A 22,291-nucleotide genomic window follows, 5' to 3' on the forward strand; every position below is an offset into this window, starting at 1 on the left:
AAAGAGCATCCATCTTAGTGGAGAAAAGTGGTGACCACCGTTTTGACTGCTTAGAGATTTTTTTTTCCCTTTTGTGTTGTTCTTGACTCTGTTCTAGATGGTTTATGTTCCAGAGATGAAAAATGGCTATAGGGAGAGTCCCTTAAAACTCTGGGCACAGGGATTTCCCTGGTGGTCCAATGGTTAAGAACCTGCCTTCCAGTGCAGAGGACACAGCACTTGTTCAATCTCTGGTTGGGGAACAAAGATCCCACATGCTGCGTGGTAACGAAGCCTGCGTGCCCCAATGAAAGGTCCTGAGTGCTGTAAGTAAAACCTGCGTAGCCCCAGAAAGAAAACAGCAACAAAAACAAAACAAAAAACCCTCTGAGCACAAACCATGTCAGTCCACTGCTGGAACAGTGTATCCTAAACTGCAGGGGCCCTTGGAGAAGAGCCGGCCTTGCTTCTCAAGGGACAGGGTCTCTCCCCTGAGGGGACCCCATTTGTGAGCATCCTGCTTTCTGCCTCTGTCTCCCCATGAGGAATCCACCCAGAGCTCTGACCATCTCTTAGCATTGTGTCCTGAATCCGGACCTTTCACGGGTGCCTGGAATGATGTTACCAGAACGATCATGTTAACTTCGGTACTGTCCCCGTGTGTTAGCTGCTGTTAACAGGTGGGCACCTTTATTGTCCTCATCCAAGTAAGGAAACTGAGACCCAGAGAGCTTAACAAGCACATCCAAGGTCAAGTACACGTGCTCATGTGTGACAGACAGGATCGCACCTCTTGCGTCTCACCCTGCTGACTGTGTTTTACAAGCCTTATCTCATCTGATAAGGGGATGCCTGTAATTACTCTTCACTCCAGACGGGCAAAGCTGGCTGGGAGGGAGGCAGGTGTCTGGCCCAGGTGGCCCAGGCGGATGACTCGAGCAGGCCGTGCACCCCTCTGAGCACCCCTGAGCTCCTGCCTCCGTGTTGATGAGACAAACGGATGAAACCCCATCTCAACTCCGGCCTAATGAATCCCGGTGAAGCAGCTTGTTTGCATTTGTTAGTTAATTCGTTTTCCAGACAGAACCACAGACCAGTGTCCCTGCCTTCCTGCCAGTGTGCCCGCCCCTGGGGCCTGACAGCGGCTCCAGGCCACCTTGAGCCCCCTGGCCCGGCCAAGGCCAGAGAAGGGCCGGCAGCCAGCACGAGGGGCCTGTGTGAGGTGAGGACAGCTGCCTCCCCACCCTTGGGGCCGGTGGGGCGCCTGGCTCCCCGGCTGGAGCAGGCACATGAAATCTGAACTCTGGAGGGAAATTTACTGCACAATAAAGGAAGAATGGCCCGCTTTGGGGACAATTAAAGCCACATTACTGTGGAATTACAGAGGACGCCCGGGGAATTAGCCAAATCCAAAGCAGCCAGAAGCACCAAGGCCAAGAAACGTGGGGCGTTTACACGCGGGTCCATCCCCCCACTTGTACGAGGAACCTGTCTGGTTCCCAAAGCCCCTAATTTTAAGGCAAAGGAAGACATCCAGAGGCTTCACCTGAGAGAACTGTTGTCACTAAGCCACCCCAGCCAGCCCAGCCCCGCTTGTGCCTTAAATCATTCTCTTCTAGTTATAAAGCCAATCAAGTCACCAGCGGAGGTCCGGGAGGCCAGGCCAAACCCCACGGTTTGCTGCTGGGGAAGCAGGACGATGCCAGGATTCCAAGCTGGAGCCAAGCAGGGTTCCATCCAGTCTCCTCTGCAAGCCATGGAGGCTAAGCCTGGGGCATCAGCACCCTCATCTGGAAAATGGGCATGAGGGTGCCTGTCTGACCCACTCGCTGTGAAACGTCGGGTGGATTAAAGTATTAGGCCCCTAGTCCTCCACCTTTTTTTATTCTGTGCTTTCCTTTAGTGAGATGAAGATACATAAATTATACATTCTGGGGCGTTTTGAAGAGCAAGGAAGTTTGTGTTAGCTTTCTATTCATGTCGCCAGTGAAGAGGAAGAGACGTAAAAAGATGGTTTCTAAAAAAATTTTATTGAAGTATAGTTGTTCTATGTGCGTGCGTGAATGCTAAGTTGCTTCAGTTGTGTGTGACTCTTTTCGACCCCGTGGACTGTGGCGCACCAGGCTTCTCTGTCCATGGGATTCTCCAGGCAAGAATACTGAAGTGGGTTGCCATGCCTCCTCCGGGGGATCTTCCTGATTCAGGGATCGAACCTGCATCTTATGTCTCCTGCATTGGCAGGCATGTTCTTTACCACTAGTACCACCTGGGAGGCCCATAGTTGATTTACAATGTTGTGTTAATTTCTGCTGTACAGCAAAGTGCTATTTATATATATACACGTATATACATGCAGTTTCATATTCTTTTCAGTTATGGTTTATCACAAGATATTCAGTATAGTTCCCTGTGCTATACAGTAGGGCCTTGTTGTTTATCCATCCTAAATATACTAGTTTGCATCTACTAATCCCGAATTCTCAGCCCTCCCCTCCCCCACCCCAGTCGCCCTTGGCAACCACAAGTCTGTTCTCTGTGTCTGCGAGTCTGTTTCTGTTTTGTAAATAAGCTCACTTGTGTCATATTTTAAATTCCACATATAAATGATATTATGTGGTATTTGTCTTTTTCTGACTTCACTCATCTTGGTAATCTCTAGGCCCATCCATGTTGCTGCAAATGGCATGATTTCAGTCTTTTATTATGGCTGAGTAGTCGTTTATGAGTGTGAGTGTTAGTCCATAAAGAAGGCTAAGCACCAAAGAATTGATGCGTTTGAATTGTGGTGCTGAAGAAGACTCAAGAGAGTCCCTTGAACAACAAGATCAAACCAGTTGATCCTAAAGGAAATCCCCAAATATTCAATGGAAGGACTATTGCCGAAGCTGAAGCTACAATATTTTGGCCACCTGATGCAAAGAGTCAACTCATTGGAAAAAAGACCCTGATGCTCGGAAAGACTGAAGGCAAAAGGAGGGCAGCAGAGGATGAGATGGTTTGACAGTATCACTGACTCAATGGACGTGAATTTGAGCAAACTCTGGGAGATAGTGAAGAACAGAGGAGCTTGGTGTGCTGCAGTCCATGGGGTTGTAGATTGGATGTCCAGTCTACTTAGTGACTGAACAACAATGAAGCATTTCACTGTATATGTGTACTGCATCATCTTTATCCATTCATCTATCGATGGACATATAGGTTGCTTTCCGTGTCTTCAGTTCAGTTCAGTCGTTCAGTCGTGCCCGACTCTTTGCGACCGCATGGACTGCAGCACGCCAGGCCTTCCTGAGCAGTGCAGCAGAATCTCTCAGCTTGTTTGTGAGCTAGGCATTTGGCCACACTATTGATGCTCAAAACAATTTGGAGGAGGAGAGCAAAGGGGCTCACCCATCACGGGACCCTCTCTTTTCCTGTTAGGGCCAATCTCTCGTGGGCTTCTGGCCTGGAGCTTTAGTACGACAGAGCCAACAAGCCACTGGGATGGAATAATTTAGGAATAATCCAAGGGAGATGCTTAGAATGCCCAGAAACAAGAACTTCCTGGCACTAGCCATCACGGAGATCCCAGCTGCATACATTGGTGTATATGCATTGGTGCATTTCTGCAGAAGATTGGTCTGTCCCAAAGCCTTTGAAGCCCTGAAAAAGTGGCTGGTTTTTAGCCAAACCACCACTGTCCTGCTGTTGCTGTGCTGATCTGAGAGCCCTTTTATTTATTTCTTTTTCCTTTTGAACTTTTTATTTTGTACTTGGGTATAGCCGACTAACAATGTTGTGATACTTTCAGGTGAACAGCAAAGGGACTCAACCACACATAAACATGTACCCTCCCCCCCCGCCATCCAGGCTGCCGCATAACACTGAGCAGAGTTCCATGTGCTGTACAGTAGGTTCTTTTTGGTTATCCAGTTTACATATAGAGATGTGTACATGCCCATCCCAAACTCCCTAACTAGCCCTTCCCGCTGGCAACCATTTGTTCTCTAAGTCTGTGAGTCTCTTTCTGTTTTGTAAGTTCATCTGTATCATTTCTCTTTAGATTCCACGTATAAGGGATGCCACAGGCTGTTTCTCCTTTTCTGTCTGACCTACTTCACTCAGTATGATCCTAAGTCTATCCATGTTGCTGCAAATTGGGTTATTTCATTCTTTTCAATGGCTGAGTGATAGTCCATCATATATATGTCCCACATCTTCTTTATCCTCTGTTGATGGACATTTAGGTAGCTTCCATGTCTTGGTTGTTGTAAAGAGTGCTGCAGTGAACATTGGGGTGCATGTATCCATTCAGATCATGTTTTTTTTTTTCCCAAATATATGCCCAGGAGTGGGAATGCAGGGTCATATGGTAGCTCTGTTTTCAGTTTTTTAAGGACCCTCCATACTATTCTCCATTGTGACTATACCAATTTACCAACACATTGTCCAAGAGCCCTTTTAGAAGATGCTCAGCTGCTGAGCTATCTGCTGTCTATGAGGGAAAGGTAGCCATGTCCCCTGGCCGTTTTCCCTAGCTGTGGCTGATAACACGGGACCTCGTTCCAGAAGGACCATTTGGACTAATTTTTGGCAAGTAACTCCTCAAGGTTTGCCCTCAGGGAAATTCTTCTGCTGTCTCCTTCTCACTCAGGGTCATTTACAGGCTGGAGGACTTCTCGGGACACCCCTTTCACTAAATCATGTTTAAGAATGTTTATGACTCCAGCTAGAGCCTCAAACATGGAAGGACCTCCCAGCCCAGCAGTGGAACCGTGTCTCCTCTTAGGCTCATTGAGTAGAAAGGGACTTTATCTGGTTCACCTTCCCTCTCAGAGCCAGAATCTCCTGTACTGTGTCCGTGTTCTTGAATGCCTCCAAAACAGCAAGATCACTCTCCTGGGGGCGGCCCATTCCAGGTTGGCTGAAATCAGCTGTTCCCGGTCATTCTGTCTATTCTGTGGTAGGCCACCCACATTCTTCAGTGAGCTGGTATTTAAAGTCTTTAATTGTGATAGCATCCACACTTGACCAATACATCTAAATAAACTATACCAACTGGTTTGATTGAAATAACTGGATTCAGGTTTAGGATTCAGGGTTTAATCAGTCCTAAGTTTTATCATGTCCTGATGAAAATGACCTTTTTTTGGATAGAGTTTTGACCATTCTGATCATAACTGCCTTCCTCCTCTTGTTTTTTCCTGGAAGGTGGTAAGATTCCATGGGGGCTGTTTGCATCTGATACTGGGGCATGCTGGGAACCACCAGATCCCTAGAGGGCCTGATGGAGACAAAGCAGTGGCCTGTCTGTTCAGCATTGGTGGTGGTGTCCATCAAAAACACTTTTTGGGTCATCACGAGACAGGCTGGGACCTGGAACCCTTTGCTGCAGTGCTTGCACCTGGACAGATGTCTCTTCCAGCAACAAAATACAAAGAAATCATAAGGGACTAAACTGTGTGTATGTGCAGTTGGTGCAGCTTATGGACAGGAAGATCCAAAAAGACCAAAAGAACCCAACGGCCACTTCTGAGGCAACTTCTGAAAAGCCGGAGGCAAAAGCACATGCCCCCTTCATATCCACCAAAGGGGCTCTAGCTTGATCTCTGGACCCACCCTACCCTCACCCCATATAAGGAACAAGCTCCCCCCAAAGAGCAAACAAGAGCACTAGTTACTTGTTTTCAGCCCCTTGTGTTGCAGCTCCAGTCCCAGTAAATCCTTGCCTGAATTTTTTGTCTGGCCTCTTTATCAATTTCTATTGATTAGGGAGTCCCAGAAACCCGGTTGGTAGCAATCCGATGGGCAGGGTCTTTCCCTTCTCTCACTTCTCTTCATGGTCTCAGGCCGGGGATTTCTGTTCTTATGGAGCTGATGCAGAAAAGGAAGTGATTAGGGCAGGACAGGCTGGCACGGACCACACAGGAACTGGAGAATCAGACAACCCTTGAAGTTCAGAAAAGCCTGAACGCACCCCCCACCCCGGTCCTGACGAATTGGGGGACCCTCTTAACCTCTTTGGGAGTTTTCAGGTGCCAAGAAGATCAGATCCACCTTTGATAAAAGCTTGTTGTACCAGATCACATCTTGGGCGAAGCACAAGTTTGATGGGGATCTGGAGGGTGACGGAGATAGGACCACCCTGCAGTACTTGGCATAGACCTTCACTCAAAAAGGCTTGTTGAAATTCCAACTGAACTGGGCGTCCTGTGTTTTTATTTGTGAAGTCTGGCAACCCTAGTTGGGAGCACATTAGGAAACCAGAAGGCACGTTGGTGTTGACCAGGTAAGGGTCTGTGGGGACCTCAGCTTCAGCCTGGCCCTGTCCATGAGCCAGAACCTCTGTGTCTTGGGCTCTCATGGTCCTGCGTGCGGGGTCGCATCCCCCGGAGCAGTGTAGGGTGCAGCCAAGACTGGTCTCCAGGCTTCCAGCCCACGTCAAAGTTATCTGCAAAGTGGAATTCAATTAACTGGTCCAGCAGAGAAGCACAGGGTCGTGGCCCCGTGGGGCAAGGTATCTGGGGAATTGCATGTCGCATGTTTTCCTGCCTGGTGTCAGGGGAACAGAATTGGCTGCAAGTCATTAAAGCGCCTCACGGCCAGCCTCTCCCACTGCCGCTGGAGGCTGCCGCCTGGCATGTGCCAGACTCGGCTACGGGACCCGTTACAGATGGGAAATGACTCCGGTGGCGGGGGAGCCAGGGGCCAGACTTGGCCAACTGGCAAATCAGCTCTCCTGTGTCTGTTAATAAAGCCTGGGGACCGTGTGCGCCACCTCTGGGGAGCGGAGGCTGGAAGGCAGCCCCCTGCTGCTAGACAAGGCATCTGGGCAGGGTGGAGAGGCTGGGAGGAAACAGCATCGCTTGGGGGGTGGGGGCAGTTTTGCTCAGACAATCTCTTCGCCTTTGAAAACTCTTGGCCTTGGGAAGTGAATTCCAGCAACCACGGGGTTTATCGAGCTTCTTCCTGCCCACGGCCGTGCCACCTCACTATGCTGGAGGTCTGGAAAGAGCTCCCTAACAAGTTCCAGGTCCTTGGCAAGGTCTCTCTGCCCGTCGGAGCCTCATTTTTTCTCCTTTCTTCTGTGACAAGACGGTAAACTAGAAAAAGTTGGAAGCCCCCAGCAGCCCAAGGTGCTGTTTTTGCCCTTGGAGGATGGCGTGCCATTTTCCTATTGGACATGACTGGGGGTGGGCAGGGGTGTTCACACAGAGTGGGTCCTGTTATAAGCGAGAAGCAAGACTCCTAGGCTCCGGACCTGTCTTTTGAAATTAATACCCTTGAGGGCAGGGGAGTTGGCATCTTGTAGTCAGTGGGTGGCCGAGGAAGGTTCCAGAACAGGGTAGTGACAAGGTGAGAGGAGGGTTAGAAGAGGGAATCGGGGTGGGGCCCGACTGGAGTTGGGAAGAACACAAGTGGCCCGGGCTGAGGTCCCCGAGGGAGGGGCCTGGGTGGGGTCCTGGGAAGTGAGGGTGTGAGGAACTGAAGCTGCAGACCAAGAACTGAGACGGCTCCTCAGGGCTCACTGAAGCCTCCCCGGCATTTCCGAGAGGAGGATGTTTGTGCGGCAGGAGCCCTGAGTTATTCCTCGGCAGCAAAAAAAAAAAGCCTGGGAGACGTTAGGAAGGATCGTTTCAAAGCCTTCGGGGGAGGTGCAGCAGCCAAAAAAGGGCAGGGGAAAGAAAAAGGTCCGATGTTTACAGAGAAAAAAAAGTCAGTGGAAAAAGTGACGGGGAGGTCAAGCCCATTCGAGGGATGGTTCTGTGCGGTCCCCTGGGGAGGGGCCAGTCGCCCTCACAGACCTCGGGGGAGAAAGCCACTCGGTCTCTCACCCTGCCACCCCGCATCCCGCCGCCGTGGCCCCAGCCCAGCCCTCGAAAGGCCCCCTCCGGTCCGCTCTCTGTCTGCCTGTGCGCGGGAATCGCGTTAATCCACTGTCTCCCTGCGCGAATGGAGTTCACATTTCTGCTTGCAGAGCTCAGATGTCTGCACCACCCCCCCACCCCACCCCAGGCCCTGCTTCAGAAGCCCAGGAGGGTCTGGCTGGGTGGGGGAGAGAGCTCTTTTGTACTCTGTCTTGACAAAGGGGCCCCGGCCTTTCCCAAGCCCCACAGGTGTGAAGAGCTTGTTACCCTGGTGTTTGTTCAGCCCTATTAGTGGCCTGAAGGACTGTTGACAGAGGGCCCCTTTGTGTGCAGACGCGGCTAAAGCTCTCTAAGCCTTCGACAAACACAGGCCACTTCTCTCCCGGGACTTTATCAGGAACCATCTAAAGCCCGCCTTGGCCGCTGGGAACTCCAGCCTCCAGGATGGGACACTGGGGAAGGTTTTGAAAGCATTTTCTAGTTTTTTTTTTTTTTTTCCTTTTTTTCTTTTTTCTTACACCTTGATCCACCTGTTGTCCATTCTGTTTCTGATATCAGAGATAAAGCACAGGTCTGGGGTCAGAGATTTTGTTTTCAAGTTGGAGCTTAAAAAAAAAGAAAAGAAAAGCTTTGTGGCTTGGCAGGCCTTCTGTCTCCTAAGAGAAGGTGTCAAAGAGATTTCCAGAAAGCTCAGTGGACTCCCCGCTATGAGAACTCAGCTTCAAGGGGGTTCTTGGGCCCCCCCACCCACGGTTCCTCACTGCTGACAGCCCTCTTGGAAATCCTTTCACCAAGATTCCTGCATCAACTCTCCACCCAACGACCTTCTCCTTCAGCATGGTTTTCTCTGCCCAGAGCCCTGGCAAGTCCGCCCTTATGAAGCAGGTGGTTACCATTCTTGTCGACTACTCCCCTTCTGAGGCTGCTCCCGTGGTGAACGCCCCATCACCTCCACAAGATCAAGGTCACGGTCTGCAGGAGTCCCCTCAGAGCCATGGTACCATTGTGCCCTATCTCTGACCTACCTGCAGGCTGAAAATGGTCTTCCTGACACCTGACCCACTCAGTCCCACCCCTGTGGCTTGTTTGCAGCTAGAGCACACTCCTCCTGAACTCCTAGAAGCATCCCTGCCAGGTAGAACCTGCCCCTTAACCTCCAGGAGTTTTGGTGTCCCTTTGTCATAGACTTTCAGGGCTGGGAAAGAACTCGGAGATCATCAGACCCAATGTCCTTATTTTTCTGATGAGAACACAGAGGCTCAGAGAGGCCGAGGGCTTTCCAATGATGGACACTGGGGTGAGCCGCAGAGCCAGGACTAGCACTTAGGTCCCCGCTCTCCCAAATCAGCTCCAGTTCTCTTGCCTCTCGTCTCTGCAGCCTTATGATGTTGTATTAGTTGTGTGCCACTTTGACTTTACTTAATCATAATGGCACAGTGGTAAAGAGTTCACCTGCCACTGCAGGAGATGCAGGTTCAATCTCTGGGTTGGGAAGATCCCCTGGAGGAGGAAATGGCAACCCACTCCAGTATTCTTGCCTGCAGAATTCCATGGACAGAGGACCCTGGTGGGCTACTGTCCATGGGGTCTCAAAGAATCGGACACGACTTAGTGGCTAAACAACAGTAACAACAGCAACGATCATGACTCCACTCAAATGTGAGGTTCTAGGTCCTTTCTTTGCCTTCACACATCTTTTTTTGCCTCTGCATGTTCTGAGCCAGTGGTCCTCATGGTGTGGCCCCTGGGACGGGCAGCGTCAGCATCACCTGGGGTGGTGTTAGCAGCACAGGTGGTCATGCCCCGCCTGCAGCCTACTGAACAGGTCCTGGGTGTGGGGTTCAGCTGCCTCTGTTTTGGCAGGCGCTCCTGGTGGTTCTGCGCACTCATTTATGCATTCACGTTTGAGAACCATCCCATGCTGGGTTCTTGGCAGGGGTTTAGTGGCTCCTTGAATTGAAAAGCAAACCTCAAGAGAAGGAAGGGGACCATATATAGTCTTGAACAAGCAAAGTGTAGCAGGATCAATCCCATTCCAGGTTTGCTTCCCAACTCAGAGGCTGGCATATCTGAGGGGCTCTGTTAATATTTATTGAATGAAGAGAGGGACAAGCCCTCGTGCAGAAGTGTGCAGTGTCTGGTGGGGGTGTCATTGGTGGTCCGGTCTCATGTCTTTAGGCATCACATCTTCTTTCTGGGAAGCCCCTGGAACCCCATGGACCAATCCTTAGCTCAGCTGGGCACTGTCATACCCAGCCTGGACTGTTAGCTTTTCTTCCAGTCAAGCGAGTTGTGCAGTCCTCCTGGCTGTGTCTAGGTGGTGCGTTCAACAGTAGTTCAGATTGAAGCTGACACTTGGACACAACGCAACACACTCTGCAAATGACTGCAAGCCCCCGAGCCTTGGCTGGAACCAAATGGCTCCCATGAGATGCTTCTAGTCTCTTAGCAGCTGCACCGCCTCTTTGGCTCACCCCAGCTGGGCACCACCGTGTTGCATTGGCAGCTGATGTCCAGGTGACAAGCTTTAAGCCCTGTATTCAGGGGGAAGGGGTAGTCCTCAGGAGTGAGCTGACAGCAGCATTGACCAGACTTTTTCATATACCAGGTATCCCCGAAGACTCTGCCAGGGTAGGGACCACATTTGTCCTGCCTACTGTGCTATCCCAGCCCCTTGCCTGGAGCTTGGCATGTAGTAGGTGCCCAGGAAATACCAACTGAGTGAGTAAATAAATCTATGGGCTACCAGATTTGCCATTAGTAAAAACGAAACCTACAGTCTCGAGTTTGCAAATTGACGTATGCCAGTGATCATTTTTCTTATGCCCAGCTCAGCTGTAGACACAAAGGGGTGGGGGCCCCAGAAATGCTTGGGTGGGTTGTGCCTCAGCCCCTGTCCAGGACGAAGCCCTTGGAGGGCCCAGCACAGTGTCCACAGGTGCTGGCGGGAGCCAGGTGTGTGGGGAGCCATGACAGCTCAGCCTGGTCATCTTGGAGAAGCTGGAACTGGGCTCCAAGAATCCACCCCTGGGGGCGGAATACTTAACATTTATAAAAAAGGGTCAAATGATTTCTAAATAAACAGTATACCAAGTAGAGTAGCAAAAGACTAAATAAAAGGAAGTACAAACTACCCCAAATTCTTAAAAATAACTCTCAAATATTTTTGTTATTCTGAACCAGTCGTTTCAGAAGTTTCTTCTGAAAGCAGACCTCCCCCCACGGCTCCATTGCAGACGCCACCTTTGCCTCCCCATGGGCTGTCTCTCCAGAGTGGCTTCTATTCCAACCGATTTCTTTTCAATTTAGTTCTAACTCCACTAACCTTTGCTGCTGGTCTGTGGACCAGTAGCAGCAGTGCCCGGGGTGGGGGCATGGGGGTAGCTGTTAGAGATGTAGACTCCCAGGCCCCTCTGGCCCTTCTGAATCAGAATCTGCATTTGAACAGGTTACGCATGGGGTTCCATCTGCAGCCACGGCAAGAACACTGATCTGTCCTCTGATTTTTTTTTTTTTTCAGACCCTGCTGTCTCTATCTGGTCTCAGCAGAAGGGCCTCCCTGAGCATCAGTATACCCCCATAGCTCTAGCATGCGTACTCAGTTCTGTCTGACTGTGACCTTTTTGACTGCAGCGCGCCAGGCTCCTCTGTCCATGGGATTCTCCAGGCAAAAATACTGGAGTGGGTTGCCATTTCCTCCTCCAGGGGATCTTCCTGACCCAGGGATCGAACCCGCATCTCCTGCAGTGGCAGGTGGATTCTTTACCACTGAGCCAGCCTTGAAGCTCCCATAGCTCTAGGCACAGTGGGAAATTCCAGGTCTACAGTGTGGTTACCAGACTGCTGTCTGGCTCTCTTCTGAGATAGAAGTGCCCTGAGGGCAGATCTCTGTCTTGTCTGCTCACACCACAATCTGGTCCTTTTAAAGGCTTCAGTTGGCATTTGTTGAAGGAAGAAACGGCTGCCGCTCTCTGGGTGGTATTTGAAGCTGCAGAGTTTGCTGTGTCAGGCAGCAGCCAAGGATGTAAAGCTTCCCCTACCCTTGGGCTGAGGGATTCACCATTTCTGTAACCCAGGCTTTCTCACACTTGGCAGTATTAGCATTTGGGGTGGTATGACTTGGCTGTGTCTGCTCTGTGCTGGGTAGGACTTTGGTGTCTGTCCTCAAGATGCTGATAGCAGCTCCTTTGGCAGTTGTGACATCCAAAAATGTCTGTAGTAATGTTGTCCAACGTCTGCTGGGGGACAGAATGGCCCGTGGTTGAGAACCACCGCTCTAATCCCCTACCTGGAATGTTCTGGACATTTCGTGTGTCACTTAGTAGGTCTTGTGGGCCTCACCTGGCAGCCACAGACCAAATTAGCAAAGGAACTGGTGATGGAGGCAGCCCCTTCCCCCTCCAACCCTGTAAGTGCCCACTGTGTCCCACCTGCCCCGGTAGCCTGGACATGTGGAAATGTGTCCATTCCATTTAAGTTGTTGAAATCTTGACAGCAAGTTGCTTAAAAGTGTCAGGCGCTCAGCTGAGCTAGAGAGACACCTGAGATGTTCGAATTTGAAGCAGGTGACTTAAACAACAGGTCTAAAATGATAGTAACATTGAAATCTTTAATCAGAAAGAGGCTTAACCAGTGAAAGTGGTGACTGCCCTTAGCTCCATTTTCCTCATGGAATGGTCCACTGATGGAGGGACAGCTGGATCAGACAGTTAGGGGCTGGTCTCACCAGTAATGAGTGAGGGGTCTCATGGCAGGTCTGAGAACTGTGCTTCCATGGGCACTCAGGCAGCCCAGGGCTAGGCACTGTTTCCTGCATACAAAGCCCCCAGCCTGCGGGTGGAACACACAGGAGCCGGTTATTTGGGGCAGTTCAGTTGCAGATACCTGAGTCCAGAGTGCCCTGCTGTGCTGCCAGACTAACCCGGGCAACTTTTCTCAGAAGTGCTGACCTGGAAGGGGAAAATGTTAGGATGGATCCTGTGTGCGGGGAAGGTGGGGAGGACCCTGTGTTCCGAGCTCTGAGGGGACCCATTGAACAAGGCCCACCCTGTTCCACGAGCTCCCCTGAGCCACATGGCATTCAGGGGAGCCAGGACCTGAGTCTCTGAGAGACAGGGCCAGGATCCAGCTTAGCAACATGTGCTGGGTTTTCCCAGGGCCTGGGAGAGCCCTGGGGGGACTGGGGTTAGCACATCACACCTTTCAGGAGAGGGCCAGCTCCTGTGACTGGTAAAACCAACAAACCAATGGGTTTGTTATCAAACCAACAGGGGCGGATTCAGTTGCCATGGTGTGTGAGGTCTTACTAGGCCTTCCTTGGGGTCCCAGAAGGAGTCCAGAGCATCCTAATGTGGGTTCTTCTCCTTGGAGCACTGCAGTCCACTTGAGCAGACAGGAGCTAAATCAATGAGTTAAAGCAGGAGGACAAGTTTAAAGGAGTTCAAAGCCACAAGAAATATCACAAATGCCACAAGGCTATGCCTTGGTGGAGGGTGTCAGTCCCCCACTTATCCTATATTTCTACCTATCTACCTACCTAATCTTTCTACTCATCCACCCACCCATCCATATATCCACCCACTTACCCATCTACCCATACACTCATCCATTCATTCACCCATCATCCATCCATCCACCTACCCACCCACCCACCAGCCCATCCATCATCCATGTGTCCATCTACTCAGCCACCCACCCATCCATCCGTCCATCCGTCCATCCATCCATCCATTCATCTTCCCTCGTGCTTTCTTATTTTTGCTCTCTCTTTCTCTCATTTGTACAATGAAAGCATATCGAGGTCTGCTGTGGGCTGGAAGATATAAGGGTGAACACTGTCCTCAGCCTCCAGGAACCATCCCCACTGAGGGGAGCATTTGTCCCACTTAATGTAAGAACTTGCTCATCTGCCCCATCCATCTATGATACCAGGAGCCCCTGTCTCCCTCAGGGCCTGTGGCACTGGACGTGGCACAAAGCTGGAGCACCTACCTGTGTGTTGATTGAACCACCTGGAGGTGGTGAGGGGTTGGACAGTCCAGGTTGGTGGGAGAAGTTCATAGAAGCTTAAGGAGTGGTGGTGACAGGTATGTGTGAAGAGGCTTAGAGGACCTTTCGATAGGAGAGGAAAATGGGACCCCATCTCCTGAACCCCTTTCCCTGCTGGGTGGTGGGTGAGGAGCTTGCTTCCTCCTTCCTCTTTCCCAATGTCCCCATGTCATGCCTCTGGGTCTGAAATGCAACTGTCTGTGAAGTGTCCTTGGCAGTGTCCACACAACAACTGAAGGAGGCATGGTGCTTGGGGTGCAGGCCAGACCAGCTCCCTTGGGTGGCTGGTCTTTTGGTCCCAGGGGTCCCCCTGGTCAGGGTGCAGCGGTGCTCCTCTAAGCTGTGCTGCCCTCTGCCCTCCCTGGTCTCCCAGGCTGACCTCTCCATTCTCACAAACCTCCCCTTTCCTTCCCGCCTTGAAATCTGATAACAGAACTAATACCCAATATTTTTGCCTCCAAGAGAGGCAGAAGATAAACAGGAAGGCGTGAGGGATTAAGGTGTCTTTCCAAGGAAGGGGCAGGAGACAGGCTGGGAGCCGGGTGACATCCCTGTGTACAGCCGAGGGCTCCAGATGTGAGCTGCTTGGCCCGACGCATTTTTCCATTTGTGCAGAGAAAATAAAACAAAGAGAAAAGAAAACAAGCCGTAAAATGCGTTGCAGAAGCCTGAGTGTGGGCAATGGTCACTGATGTCCCCTGACAGCTCCAGGAGGAGGGGGGACAGGGTGGGGGGCAGGGGAGCCCTGCCTTTTGATGTTCAGTCTCTGAGCTTTCTTTTGTGTGACCAGTTGTTTGAGAAGAGCTTCGGTTGGTGGAAGGTGCGTGGAAAGTAGAGCGATACCAGCCAGAGGTTTCCCTTGGAGTGGGGAAGTGGGGTGCTGAGCTCCCAGGAGGTCACGGGGGACAGATGGGCTGACTTTGCAGATGTAAATACCAGCTTAGCATCTGCCTCTGAGATGGACCAGAAGATGCTGCTCCTGAGGCCTTTCTCCTAGCCCAGAGGCCTGAGGAAGTGTCACCCTGGAGATCCTTCTAGATCCCTATGTCAGGCCCTGTGACTTCTGTCCAAGTAGAAAAGATCTGGATTCTGATCCTTGGTCTAGGGCGAGCTGTTCCTTCCGGGGACCTGGGTCCTTTCCTTTGGGGCAATTGGCCAGGAACCGAGACCTGGGCTCTAGTCCTGGGCCCCCATTTCCTGGCTCGGTGGTCCTAGTCTGGTAGTTTGCTTAACCCCTCAGAGCAGCACCCTCTCCCCAAGTCTGGCTGAGTGAGTCCCCAGGGACTGTGAACTTGTATCATGCCCTGTGCTCCTGGGCAGGGCATGGCTGAGGAGGTTTCTTTGTATCTAGTTGAACTCAGCCCTGAGGGCTGGAAGTGATGAGGGGAGACTTGTAAAGCTCTTGGGAGTCATTCTTTGGCCTAATTTGGCTTCTGGATGCTCTTCCAGACTTCAGGCTTAAGCTGAGGTCTTTTCTCTTGTATCACACACAGCACGTCCTCTAAAGCCCTACATCCATCTCTACTTGTAAATAGTGTGTCATTTGGAGAGTGACTCTAGGAAGAATATTTAAAGAAGTTTATCATAACATCAGAGAGAAAAATGAAAGAGGCAAAAATTTTTAAATCACCAAAGTAGTATGTGAATAAGAAACTGGTAAAAATATTTGCAACTGGTATATAAAACATACAAATACAGTAGATGTCATCAGAAAAAAAAAACCCACCTTATTTGAAAACTGGGCAAATGACATGAACAGGCAGTGCATATCCAAAAAAAGAAATATAAATAGAAAAACAAACACACGGAGAAATGTCCAACCTCACTGGTCATCAAAGACATACAAATTAAAATTGTGTGTTTTCCAGATGAATTGGCAAAGGTTAAAAAAAAAAAAAAAGGAATGCTGATACCAAATGCATATTGTTTTTCTTTTCAGCAGTATGGAGAATAGGAAGTAGGAGCTTTCACATCCTGCTAGTGGGAGAGTAAACCAGGACAGCCTTTCTTGAGGGCAATTTGGCATTTGGGATCTTGAGCTAAAAACACCAAAATTTAACATAGCAATTCTGCCCCGAGAAATTTACTGTATGACAGTCCTCAGAGCAGAGTACACATATGTGTGTTCAAAGGTGGTTACCCCTGTATTGTTTATAATAGTGAGAAACTGGAAATAACTGCCCAACCCGGGAAGGCTCTGCTTTTTATTTTGAATTTTTGGCCACACCTCGTGGCATGTGGGATCTTCCTCAACAAAGGCTTGAACCCACACCCCCTGCATTGGAGGGCAGAGTCTTAACTGCTGGACCACCAGGGAAGTCCCAAGGCCCAGCTTTTCACTGCATGAACTTCTGTTTCCAAGGAGCCCATTTCGTGTATTCACGTTATCTGACATTAAAAAATATTCATCATCATGCGAAAATACCTAGGAAGTGAGAGGTACATGGATGATCCATGTCTGTCAGAAAGAAAGAGCTCCACAGCTGAGTAAATGTTAATTAAAGCCTGCAGGGAAAGCCCCGATATTAACAGCAGTTGGTGGAAATTTGAGTGTGTGTGCGTGTGTTTTTTTAACCTTTCTGCTTTTGTTTTTCAAGTGTCTGGTATTAAATATATATTTAACAATTACATAGAAGGTGATTTAGAACTTTCCTGGTGGTCCAGTGGTTAAGACTCTGCTTCCAATGCAAGGGGCACGGGTTCAATCCCTGATCAGGGGACTAAGATCCCACATGCCACGTGGTGCAGTCAGGGAAAACAACAAAAAAAGCTATTTAAAACAAGCTTATCACAAAAGCAAAAGCAAGTTGCATTGTAGAGTGTGCAAGATTAGGCCAGATTTAAGCTGGAGATAACCCCGAGTTAGAAGCCTAAAGAAGAAACAGGTAACAGTGTCACAGGGTAACATAAGGAATGCTGAGTTGGGGGGCCCTCCTGGGTGCCTGGGGAGCTCAGATCCTTTGTGTGTAAGCTGGGCGGGCGGAAGGTGAAGATGGGCCTGGAAGTGACATTGAAACCAAGAAAGGGCTGATGGAAGGAGGCAGTCAGATGAGAAGGGGGCTTGAGAGCAGAGAGTCCTAGGAGGGAAGGAGCAGCACATGCCTGTCCCCACAGAGGGGACGGGTGAGGGGTCCTCATATGTGGCCTGCTCCAGAAACTGCAAGGGTTTGACACAGCTGAAGCCTAAGAGGAGAGGGGGCTGAGCAGAGCTACAGTGGGAGAGAGGAGCTGGACCAGTTTATACAGAGCCCTGGAGGCAGTGTTAAATGATTTTGATTTTATTCAGTGGGGAGCCACTGAAAAATTTCAAGTAGGTGCTGGACATCCTCAGACAGGGGCTCAGAACTCCTGTCCCGGTTATAGTGTTGGGAGCCTGGAGGGCTCAGTGGGGCGGGGGTTGGGGGAGGGCGGTGTCTGAGATCTGATGGATGGAGAGCAGTGAATGGGTCTGGGGGAAGCGCCTCTGGGTCCACAAGAAGACCTTGAAGCGGAAGCCGGAAATGTGGATTTGCGGATCAGGAGCACAGAGGCGGTCACTGCTGTGAGGGGTGAACCAGGCAGACCCGGGAGAGCATCAGAGTGGAGGGGAAAAGTCCACAGGAACACTAGTGTGGGGAACAGGCAGAGGGAAACAGGATTAGGCAGAATTGTGAAGGCCAGGGGCGGGATGCTGAGGGCCTGTCTGGAGGACCCGGCTGCCAGGAGTGTGGCCACCACGCTGTGGGAGGAAGTTCTGCAAGTTGATGGCAGGAGGGGAGATGGTGCAGGAGGAGGTGGGGAAAAGGAGAGTCCAGGCCAGTGTCTGGAGCGCAAGGACGTGCGGAGTGTGCACGGGTAGAAGTGATGCTCAGAAGCAGTACGTGCATCTGCTTGGGCTGCGGTGATAAAATGCCTCCCGCTGGGACGCTTAAACCAACACATGTATTCTCATAATTTGGAGGCTGGAGTCAGGATCAAAGTTTGGGCAGGTCTGCTTTCTCCTGAGACCTCTCTCCTTGACTTGCACCCCTGCCACCTCTCTGGGTGTCCAGACTTCCTCTCTATAAAAAGAGGACACCAGTGCTTGGACTAGGGCCCACACTAGTGTCCTCATTGAAACGAGAGAGGACCCCATCTCTAGGGTAGGTCCTCTGTCTGCCAGTGAAGTAAAAGTCATTCAGTGGTGTCTGACTATACTGTCCATGGGATTCTCCAGGTCAGAATACTGTAGTGGGTAGTCTTTCCTTTCTCCAGGGGATTTTCCCAACCTAGGGATCGAACCCAGGTCTCCCTCCCACATTGCGGGCAGATTCTTTTTTACCAGCTGAGCCACCAGGGAAGCCCAAGAATACTGGACTGGGTAGCCTATCCCTTCTCCAACAGATCTTCCCGACCCAGGAACCAAACTGGGGTCTCCTGCATTGCAGGCATATTCTTTACCAACTGAGCTATCAGGGAAGCCCTCTGTCTGCCAGGATGTCTCCAAATACAAGTTACATTTAGAGATTCTGGGGTTAGGGCTTCAGCATATGAATGGGGGGCAGGGGAGGGGCACAGTTCAGCCCATAACAAGCAGGATTTGGGCACAAGAAGGATGCCAGCTGCACCTCCCAACTCTGACTGGATATAGATAGAGGGTGGGGGTGGTGATCCTTTGCAGAAATTGAACCATCTCCATGGGGAGGGAAGCAAGTGCCTGGCGATGGGTCAGGCACAGTCAGGTGGTCCGTAGGGGCTGATGGATGCAAACAGGGGAGCCTAGGAAAAGCTCCCAGAGGAAGGGCTGGCTTGAGGTCGGGCCGTGGAGGAGGGGGAACTGGAGGGGATGTTCAGAGTCTTCGGTGGCCCCCTCCTGACCGGAGTCCCTGCCTCTCACAGCCTGTAACTGCAACCTGCATGCCCGGCGGTGCCGTTTCAACATGGAGCTTTACAAGCTGTCGGGGCGCAAGAGTGGGGGCGTCTGCCTTAACTGTCGCCACAACACGGCCGGCCGTCACTGCCACTACTGCAAGGAGGGCTACTACCGCGACCTAGGCAAGCCCATCACCCACCGCAAGGCCTGCAAAGGTAGGCGGGGCGAGGCCCCGGCGCCGCCTCTATCTTCCTATATCTATCTATCTATCTATCTATATCTGTCTGTCTGTCTATCTCCCCCATGCTGAGATCATCGCATGCATGCACGCCTTTTGGAGGTGTAAGCCGGAACAAAGGGGCGGTGGAGACGCGACTCAGGGAGAAGAAAGGGGGGTGGTGATCCCCGCGAGGGTGCAGGGCTCCCGGCCCCGCCCCGCCCCCTCTGTCCGCACAGGTGTGCTGCATACCGCAGGGCGGGGGTCATGTTCCCCCGGCTTACTCTCAGCACAAAGGACTCTCTTTCACCAAAACCTCGCAGATGCATTTCTTTGGAGGTGTGCGCCCACCACCCTCCACCCCACCCCTCGCGGCCTCCTCCAGCCCTCAACACTCAAACAGACGCGCACCTTCACAGATGTCGGCAACTTGGGGAGGGGGAAAGTGGGGTGAGAGGCAGGGGTTCAGAAGGAGCATTTAATCCACCTGCAAACAGTTTCACTTCTCAGGACAAAAAATTAAACGGAGACGGTGGTCTCTATTTTCGTTCCTTGAAGCAAGCTGTAATGTTTTAACTTTCTGCTGTTTGTTTTCTCCCACTAACAAAAATGAAGCCGTGATCAGATGACTCCAAGGAGTTGATGAAATGCCAGGGAATTTAGTGACAATGGGGGAGGGGAGAAGTGCTCCCCTCCTCCTCCCCACCCTGCCACATGCATTTGTTTTTGGGAATTCCAGGAACCAAGGCCCTCTGGGTCCAAAACTCGGGGCCTAGGGACACTGCTTGCCGAGAGCCTGACTTCCTGGGAAGATGTTCATCTCTGAGGGCTCTTGGGCCACAAGCCAGTGTGGCTGGGATCCTCACAAGGGCCTGTAAAGACCCTGAGGCAGGAGAGACCCAAGCCAACCTAGGCCTGGATGAGGAGCTGCAGCAGAGGAGTCCTTCTATGGCTACTGCTTAGCCCTGGATGAAGCCAGAGTATCATCTTCTTAACAGGAAATCCACCAGATGTTGGGCACTTGTGTGCAGTACTGATTACATAATTTGTGGGCCCCGGTGCAAAATGAAAATATGGGACTTCTTCTTGTTCAGCAATTGCTAAGAATTTCAAAATGGCAAGCAGAGTTTCAGCCTAGCTTGTGCCCTTCTGAGTGTGGGGCCCATGCAGCCTGCCCTACTGGTGCAGAAAGCTTTTCTCTAAAAAACAGATTCCCAGTCTGTCTTCTCCCAGAGAAGTCCCTGAGATTCCAAATGAGCAGAGATGAACAGGGTGGCTTCCCTCACACAAGGTCTCTTTCCAGTTCTGTGGACCTAAGGCTGCCTCTGGTGGTTGCTGAGAGAAATTTAAGCATTAAGGTAGCTGGGCTGTTTTCCATGTTAAAAACAACCGATCCAGGTGAGAAAGCCCCAGGAGAGTTTGACCAGAAATTGAGAAAGATGACCTGGGAAAACGGACCCAAGAAATATCCACAGTAGCAGGAAGGCAGGGGCACCAGGGAAGGAGGGCTTTGGGTTTTCAGAGGAGGTAGTTGGAAAGTGGCCAGTGCCTTGTGCCCAAGTGTTTTGTTGTCTTTTTTCTACAGAAGAAATTGAAGTTGAGGTCTTATAAACAACTGGCTGCACATAGATTTCTTGGAGATTTGGCCAAAAAAATTTTCTCAACGGGGGCCAGTCAGGTGGGCAGTCCTGTGCCCGTGAATGAGATCTGGGCTCTGTTTGGAAGGGCAGTGGTCACTTCCTGTAGTGCCAGTTTCAGCTGTCAGAGAAGGAAAGGCATGTCCCCTGGAGAGTCAGGAAGGAGCAAGGCCTTGGTCATCTTGCCATCTGCATCCCCTCCCTTTCCTCTGTTGCTGTGGGGAGGGCCGAGGGCCGAGTGTGGCCTGACAATGCTCAGAGTGAGATCTCAGAAGGCCACAGGGTCCTGGGAGCCTGCAGACCATCCTCTGGGGCTCTGCCACTCTGGTTCAGTGGTGTGGAACTACAGGCTTCCTGTGCTGGTTTCTAGGAGGAACAGGTTCAGGCAGGCGAGGGTGGGGTCCTGGCTTCTTTCAAATGCTCTGGCTAGCCTGGGTGGCTTTGTCCTTCCTCCCAGCCCTGGACAGCAACCACTTTGATGTTAACTCTGAGAGAAGGACCATGGAAGAGGAAAAAAATGTAAGGATGGAATCTGCTCAAAAGAATACTTGCTTATCCTTCTGGGGAAATGTGTTAGGAGAAGTGAGACTGTCAGTGCCTCCTGATTAGCAGGGGAGGACAGTGTTTCAAGGATCCTGCCTCCTGATTGGTGAGGAAGAGCATTTCCTGAAGGGCTCTGCTTCATGATTGGTGAGAAGAGACAACACGTTGAAGATATCGTCTCTGATTGGCGAGAAGAAGAATGTGACCTGAAAGGTCCTGCCATTTCACTCTGAGGAAAGGCATCTTTTGAAAGTTCCCCATCTTTCCTCTTAGCTCTTTTTTTTCCTGATGTCACCCCCTTAGAGATGTGGGAACTTGGAGTCCACAGTTCCCCCCACTCATAAAGACCCTGGGATTTGTGGGGAACCAGCTATAGTTCAGAAGCTGGCAGGGGAATGTGTACCCTCGAGATCTTCAGACAGGGGTCTTTGTCATCACCTTCGGAGAATTCCACTGTCTTGTCTTCCCAGGGCTGGATGGTTTAAGGAAATGGTTCCTTTGGTGGCAGCATTTGATCCCAGTATTTTGATCCCTGATGGTTCACTGTCAGAGACTTCTAGAATCATGTAGATTGTAGCCCTGAGGTGAAAGCTGTACTTCTTTGCTGTCTCAAATGCATTTCATGGGGGAAATGGGACAGCCAGCAGTGCCTCTTGACTCAACTCGGCTGTTGACCTAAGGGTGCCTGGAAATAGTCATGGGGGCCCCTTGAGCCCGGACTTCCCAGGGACTGGGAGGAGCCCCGAGCATGGGCCTGAGGCCACCCATACACTGCGGGTGATGGGCTGACGCCTGACCTTGTTCAGTTGAGAGCAGGGGTGGACCCAGACAAGAACAGCTTGGAGCAAGGGCATTCCATCCCAAGCATCATTATGCCATCCCCCCAAGGGAAGTTTCGTAGCAACAAGTTTGTTGGGTTCTTTCTCCCCTCCCCTAGTTTGGAACCAGATGGGGGGCTGGCAGCGCTAGTGCATACAAAGGGCTGTAGTCAACATGCCCAGGGAGCAGGCGGCTGCACTCTCTGCCATTCAGCGCGATTTCACAGCCCTGGGAAGGCCTCATTATGGCCTGGGCTGTTTTCCTATACAAAGTCAGACGAGATGAGTTTCTCCCCTTTCTCTGCAGAAGGGTGTGTGAGTGATACTCGTCCTGGAATCTGTCAAGAGGGATAGGCGGTTTTGTTTACCGTTTG

The 22,291-nt window shown here is 51.0% G+C and overlaps 1 protein-coding gene across 2 annotated transcripts in view; it reads left to right on the top strand.

Moving 5' to 3' along the window:
- NTN1 (netrin 1) overlaps nt 1–22,291 on the top strand; it is a 205,387-nt gene that overhangs the window by 117,815 nt on the left and 65,281 nt on the right. For both annotated transcript variants that reach the window (XM_070389483.1, XM_070389481.1), the window contains exon 3: nt 18,729–18,917. In XM_070389483.1, the coding sequence (XP_070245584.1) occupies nt 18,729–18,917 (189 nt within the window). The remainder of the gene's footprint in view (nt 1–18,728; nt 18,918–22,291) is intronic.

The sequence above is a fragment of the Bos mutus genome, chromosome 19 (genome assembly GCF_027580195.1).
Source record: "Bos mutus isolate GX-2022 chromosome 19, NWIPB_WYAK_1.1, whole genome shotgun sequence".
Classification (NCBI taxonomy): domain Eukaryota; kingdom Metazoa; phylum Chordata; class Mammalia; order Artiodactyla; family Bovidae; genus Bos; species Bos mutus.